The 7,365-nt window shown below is 39.2% G+C and overlaps 1 protein-coding gene across 6 annotated transcripts in view; it reads right to left on the bottom strand.

The window, feature by feature from the left end:
• Nucleotides 1–6,644, bottom strand: part of HPS3 (HPS3 biogenesis of lysosomal organelles complex 2 subunit 1) — a 30,671-nt gene extending 24,027 nt beyond the window's left edge. For 3 of the 6 annotated variants that reach the window (XR_005651217.1, XR_005651216.1, XM_039855145.1), the window contains exons 1-4: nucleotides 6,301–6,644; nucleotides 3,971–4,462; nucleotides 3,245–3,416; nucleotides 3,060–3,145 (exon numbers count right to left, since the gene is read on the bottom strand). Coding sequence is in view for 3 of the 6 variants with exons in the window: in XM_039855145.1 (XP_039711079.1) it covers nucleotides 3,060–3,145; nucleotides 3,245–3,416; nucleotides 3,971–4,462; nucleotides 6,301–6,517 (967 nt within the window). In the remaining 3 variants the exon portion in view is untranslated. Of the gene's footprint in view, nucleotides 1–3,059; nucleotides 3,146–3,244; nucleotides 3,417–3,970; nucleotides 4,463–6,300 lie in introns of those variants that run through there. The other 3 variants (XR_005651215.1, XM_039855143.1, XM_039855146.1) reach the window with 2 other exon arrangements.
• Nucleotides 6,645–7,365: the final 721 nt, after the last annotated feature.

Below are 7,365 nucleotides of genomic sequence, written 5' to 3'. Positions count from 1 at the left end.
AAAAAAAAAAAAATGAAACCAGTAAATAAAGGGAAGTAATATCTTGACTTTTTTATACAAAAAAAGTAAATCAGTAGATAACCAAAGAGTTGTTTAGGGGAAATTGCTCTTTATAAAAGAATGCCAGTAAGAAATAAAAAGAGAGTGATATAATTAGAATATCACCATATTGTAACCCCTAATAAATGAACTGATCTAGGTAATAATCATTAAGGGCTATTAACATCGCAAAAAGAGTCAACCAGATACTATGTACCTTCCAAAAGACTCAACACTACTTGTGTTAGCCTCAAAGTAATAGTAGTAATAATAACAATAATAATAATCTGATCCAGCCTAATTCTATACTAGCACCGTCAAAAAAAATGTAATGTGAGACACATACGTAATTTAAAGTTTTCTAGTAATCACATTTACATAAGTAAAAACTGTCAATATTTTAATAATATATTCTATTTACCCAACAAAACCAAAATATTACCATTTCAACAATCAACAAAAAAATTTGAGGTATTTTATAGTCTGTTTTTTGTACTAAGTCTTTAAGATCTAGTATGAATTTTACATTTATAGTATATCTCAATTTAGACTAGTCACATTTCAAGTGCTCAATAGCGATATGTGGCTAATGGCTGGCTAGCTACCATAATGAACAGTGCAGCTTTAGACAGACCTATCAAATCACAGGGAAATACAGGAGATCATATTAAATGACACTGTGGGGAGTCAATCAGCAAAGTTCAGGTTGTGGGAAATTCTACAGTATTAGTTCAGTTTCTTGCTAAATAAATTGCAAAGTAAAGAGAAGGAGGGAGAGCCTACTGTTAAAAGAGACTTTAAAGACACAGTAAACAATTGCAATGTATGAACCTTACTTGGAATCAATCTAAATGAATTAAAGAAAAAAATTTTAGACAATCAGGGAAATTTGAACACTGGATATTTGATATCGATGAATTTTTAAAGTAAAATGGTATTTTGGGTTTAAATAAAAGAATCTTTTTCTTTTAGAAACACTGAAATGCTGAAATATTCATGGTTCAAATGGTATAAACTCCACATCTAAATAACTTGGCACAGAGCAGGGACTAGTCATGAGGCAACACTGTTGAAGTTGTGTGATGAGTACATGGGATTTATTGCACTATTTTCTCTACATCTAAGTGCTTGAAACTTTTCATAATCAAACTTTTTTAAAAAAAATATAGCTCTGATTGATACTCTTCAAGGATACCCATTAATAACAGAAGAAAGTCCAATTCTGCATTCCCTACAATTGGCCCAAAGCAACCTTTCCAGTTTTTCTCCCTTTTCTTTCCTATGCACATCGATGCTCCAGTGAGACAGGGCTGCTTGCTAATCTCCAAACACACATGATGCTTTTATACCCTACACATGTTGGTTCTCCTTATGTAGTGCCTCACTAAAATCTCCATCTTCTAAAAGCTCTACTCATCCATTAGTGCCCACCTCAAATATGCACTACTTATTCATTCATTTGCCTATTAAGTAAACATTCTTCAGATAACGACTAACTGCCACTGTTCTAGGTTCTAGGGATACAGTGCACAAGACAAGGTAACTGCATTCATTCTAGCAATGGAGACTGGAGTGGTGAATAAACACACTCTGCAGTATGTGGAGAAGGAACAGTTTAAATTAAGAGGTCACATAAGTCCTCTATGGTGAGGTGACATTTGAGCTGAGTTGAGTGACTCAAAGATACCAGTCATGCAAGATCTGAGGGAAGCACATTCTAAGCACAGGAAGAGTAAACAAAAGGTCTTATACAAGAGTGCACCTGATATAGCTGAGGAAAAGAGAGAGGCGTTATGGATGGAGAACAGTAAGCAGGGTGAGTGGGACAAGATAAGCCTAGAATTAGGGTCAGGTAGAACATAGAAACAATTTTGGATTTTATCCCGTGTCATGAGAAGCCACTGGATACAGTGTTGGCTGGCCCTCTAACATGGCTATGGGCCCTGCAAAGTCTTAAACCTCATCTCACAACCCCTTCTCCCTTGCTTGACTCTTCCCACTTTTACTTCTCTCAGTTCCTCAAACAAGACTCGCTCTCTGCCATAAAGCCTTTGCTGTTGCTTCTGTACCAACCCTATCCCCAAACCAGCACCAATTCACTCTTCAGATCTTCCTTCTTAGGAAGCGTGCCCTAACCACCAGACAAGGTCAGGATCTTTTGTTATAGGCTTTCAAGGCAGGGTTCTTTTCCCATAGAGCACTCATTTCAGTGTCTAACTATGGAAGCCTTTTTGTGATTAACCGATTATGAACTGTCTGCTTCCTCCATGAAACAACAAGCTCCATGAGTGCAAGCACTTTGCCTACTTCTGCTCATTACTGGTTCCCTAGTATTCAGCATAATACTCAACATAGTAGGTACTCAATAAATATCTACTAAAAGAAACAAAAAAGTAACTGAAGGTTATAAACACTTTTAATCAGAATAATATTTATATCTTTCTCTAGGCAACATCTAAAGATGTTAAGCAGGCCAGGACTAAGCACAGAACCCAATGCTGATCCTCAGTCTTGGTTGCCCATTACACTCCTATTGAGCTTTTAAAAAATACGAATATCCAGGTTCCATAACCGAACATGTCAGAATCTCCAGCATGTAGAGCCTGAGCATCATTATTTTTAAAAGCATCCAAGTAAGCCCAATGTGCAGCAAGCTGAAAAAGTCTGCTCTGGATAAATTTCCCTTCAGTCCACATTTCCTCACCTAGTTCACAAGGCCATCATGAGAAGCTTTGCCAAATACCCAGCTGGAACCCAGATAAACCTCAGCTATAATAGTACTCTGATTTCCCTTTTTGGGTCTAGTGATCATTTTTCAAAAAGGGAAATGGGTTTTGTCTATTATGTCCTCTCCATGGCTTCTCCTAGCAGACCCAACTTCCCTTTCTAGTGCTCACAGGGATATGCTAAGGAACTTGTCCAAGGTTCTGTAGAAGAACCTAACCTATTACCCATGTCAGTCTCCCCTCCCAGCCCAGAGCCTTTCTTACCTTACCGCACAGTATGACTGTCATACTTACCTGTTTGGTAAATGGGTAGCAGCTGAAGTGAATGCAACTTAATGTCATCAGATAAGACATAGGATGAAATATCAGGAGCAAAACGTCTGTGAGTTTCAAAAGAGAGAGAGAGAGAGATCTAATTTCCATGTACTTTAAGTAGGTAAATATATATTAAATGCTGGTGAATCAAAGCTTTCCAATACCTATAGAGCAGGTGCTGAACATGGAAATAATTTATTTTTTCATCATCTAATCCCGTTGATTCCAGTGTAATAGATATTCCAGACTGTTCACTTTTTTCACCAAGAAGTTCCATGGGCTTTTGGCAAATAACAAAATCATCTGACTCAGACTGCAAAGTTTCATTACTGATGCCTTAAAAAATAATATTTAAGAAAAAGAATTTAATAACTTTAAATACTACTTGAATGAAAATTAGATTTCACAACATCCCCTCTACCAATAGGCATGTAATAATTTTATTTATTTATTCACACACACACCTCACAAGGCACTATGGTTTTGAAGTCTTAGCACTTGCTCATTTATCCTCACAACTGATGAAGTACACAGGATTTATTATTACTATCATCCCCATTTTACACGAGGAAACTGAACTGAAACTCAGAAACAATATTCCAAGTCCAAGGGTATTCAAGTAGTAAATATGAGAACTGGGACTAGAAACTCCTCATCTAGCAGTAGTTGTTCCATTATTTCTATTGACAAATATTATTGAAATACATGTACATGCTATAGAATAAGACACAAGTAACCAGATCATAAACCCAAATCCCATGTTTTAAGAATAACTAAATCTATAAATAATGTGGCTTGACAATAGATATACTAGAGCCCTTCAGAGACTGCCAGAAGTTAAGTGTTTTCTCTATACTTACACAAGCAAGCAAGCTAAATTCATCATTTACCTTCTGCCTGTTTCGCCAGATTGTTGGTCTTATGTGGATGGTGGTTAAAACTCTCTCCATTTTTAGGATTTGACTCCAATTTTAGGATTAAGACTTCTAAGTCTGACATGACAGCGACATAGCTAACACAAAAAGAAATTTCAACAGGAGTGATATTATGTATGTGTATAATTAAAGAACGTTCAAAATCCAATACTGAGAATTCTTCATTAATAATCTGATACTTCAAACTAAATAAGACTAATTTATTTGTGCAGCCAACAAGAAGGTCTCCTTTCACAGGGCAACAGGAAATGCACAAGGGAGCCTCAGAAAGTGGCATTTCAACAATAGACATCTGGTCTCTGAAGGTTTCGCGGAAGGGTGCCTCTAAATTATGTCCAACCATTCGGATACACACTCGGGAGTTCTCAATCCTTTTACTTCTCCAGTTCACATAAGCACGCAGAAATGTAGCTTTGTTTTTCTCTTCAATTGCTACCAAATAGTCTCCTGAAAAGGAAATAAGATTACACTTAAAATTTGTCATTAAGAACCACTTACCTTGCTTCATGAAAAGGAATTATTAATGAATCTTAATGTGAATGGTTGAATTAAAGACTGACTAGAAGAAAACCCTAAGTAACAGGACCTTAGGTATATTTTAGCTGATAGTAAGAATTTGGGTTCTGAAATACAATCTCTCTACATTCAAAAGTCTTAAGATACCCATTAATTATTCATGCTTACATAGAAATTTCACATTTTATTCCTTATATTAGCTTTAAATGTTTACTACAGTTCTGAATCTACAGCTCCAACAAAGCTCTCATGATATACAGAGTTCAGTAGTATTAATCTGTTTAGATTAGGTATAAATTAAAGAACTCTGAGGTGAGAACTACAATCCCTTTCCTTCCCACAAATTCACATCTTCATGTGAACTCTGAGAAATAGGATAAAGCTGTACATACGAAATAAAATTTAAATCCAAGTTAATTTTCTCTTAATTGTTGATCTAAATGTTTTAAATTAAAAAAAAATTGTAATTACTTTTCGTTGTGAGAAATCCAAGTGGTAAAGGGATATGAAATGAAAAGCAAAATGATCTCTTCCCTGCAGTCCAATCCATGAGGAGCCAATGTTAACACCCGTAGCCTGGCATGTTGCCCTTCTACATCATTATCTCATTTAAATAGATCACAGAGTGTTTTGTTGTTGTTGTTGTTTTTTTACCAAAATGAAATCACACTAAATATATGTAAAGAGCTACAACTTTTAAAAATTACCAATAAATCTTTCCCTCCAGGTCAATACATGGATAGTTAACATTCTTTTCAATATCTGCACAATATCCTATATATACATGTGCCATAATTTATTCAACAATTCTCCTATTGACAGACATTCAAGTATTCACAGTTGTTTTTCACTTGTTTGGTTTTTTTTACTACCATACTTCATGCTGTAATAATAGGCCTATACCTACATATTTATTTACTGGAAGGCTGTTTCAATGGTATAGACACCCAAAAGTGAGAATGTTGGGCCAAAGGGCTGGTACATTTTAAATTTTAATAGATACTGGCAGATTACTATCACAATTACATATCAGAAATTCATGTTGCCAGCAGCACCATTTGACAAGTCTGTTTTCCTACATCCTCATTAGCATGGACTTGATATGAAGGGGGACACAGACTCTCATGGTTATTATAATTTATATTTTCCAGACCACTAATAAAGCCATCTTTTTCTATGTTTACCAGTAATGTATAATTTCTCTTCTGCAAGTTACTCACTTTTTTATTTGCATTTCCTTGGTAATGTTGAAAATGATTTCATTTGCCTGTTGAACACTGGAGAAATGTCTATTAAAATCCTTTCCCCATTTTTGAATTGAGCTGTTTTTCCGTTGTTGAGTTACAAGAGTTCTTTACATATACTGGATATTAATCCCTTATCAGATATATGTGTTTGAAATTTTCCATACGAAAAGGTTTTTGTTTTTGTTTTCTTTGTTTTCTTGTTGTTATTGTTTAACGTGTCTGGTTTGAGTGGAACCCAGCCACTCAACCACCGGCCTTTCTGGCTAGGGCTCCAGGCAACTGGGAGCAATCAGCATCCCCGCCCCCTAAAAGCAGGCTCTCATCTGTGCTTGCCACGACAACCGCAAGGCAAAGCGTATTTTCAGTAACCAGCCGGGCCACCAGGCGAGACCATCCGGCAAGTTCCCGGAAACACAAAGCCCCTTTCCCACCCAGAGGTGCCGAGGACGCTTGGTCCGCTAAGAAGGAGGCCCCAAACAGGGGGTAGGGGCTCAGGTGCCTCCTGGCCCCGTCATTACTCACCAGCCTCGCTGTAAACCAGGCGCAACACGCGGCCCAGCGTGGAGAAGGTGCACCTCGGCTGGCACAGCTCCTGGCCGGCCACGGCGAACGCCTCCACCTTGCAGCCCGCCGCCACGAACAGCGCGTCAGGGCCCCCGCCACAGAACCGCTCTGGCTCCACCTTGCAGGGCACTACCTGCTGCGACCCGAATGGGTGCAAGTTGTACAACTGCACCATTGCGGCGACAAGCAGCGTGCCAGTACGGCGGTGCTCCCTCGTGTCTGCCGGCGCCGAAGGGCGCCCGGAGACCCCGCGAGGGTTGCGGAGGCGGGACCACTTCCGCGAGCGATTGCAAGGAGCCGAGTCATGTGACCTCCAGCCCGGCCAGCCTGCGGTTCCGCTTCTTAAAGAGGCCGCTGCCATTCGTGGCTGGAGCTTGGAGAGTGGTAACACCCATCCCGCCCCGACCTGCTCAGCTCCGCCCGAGCCCGCACCCCACCGGCATTTGGTCCCAGCGCCTTGCATTCAGATGGCCAGTCTTGCTAACGCTCTGTGCTCTGTGGTCGGCCTGCGGAGGCACCGCAATGTCCTTCCCTTCGTGTTTTCACGTTACCACTTTTGGCTAGGAGAGATGTTCAGGCCCTTGAATATGCTTTAACATTTGATCATCTGCTCTCATGTACTATTTCCTACTTGCTTCAGGGGCATGATTATTGGGGGCATAAGCTCCCCAATAATCATGAGCTTCTAGAGGATCGGGCTGCAAAACAATAATGAAGTGCACACGGCTAGACTCTGTGCTAAACACATAGTAGAATTGCTCAGAAATACTGTAAATTCTAGAATGGTTTAGTTGGAAAGAGCAACGGCTAGAAAGTGCTTGGCCAAAAATAAAGTAAAATACTGAATGGAAGAATCTGTGCACATCATCTAGTATTCCAAGTATTTAACAAGAGATTAGTTTGCGCCCCAGAGGATAGTACTAAGGGCCAGTAATTCGCTGGCTCTCAGTCCTAAACTATCCTGTAATCTGTACCCTGTTTCCATTCCTAACACCTGGAACATGGAATTTGTGGTTGCGATCT

This window comes from Pteropus medius, unplaced genomic scaffold (genome assembly GCF_902729225.1).
Source record: "Pteropus medius unplaced genomic scaffold, Ma_sr-lr_union100, whole genome shotgun sequence".
Lineage (NCBI taxonomy): Eukaryota > Metazoa > Chordata > Mammalia > Chiroptera > Pteropodidae > Pteropus > Pteropus medius.
Note: the sequence above shows the minus strand (reverse complement) of the source record. Positions and strands in the feature narration are given on the sequence as shown.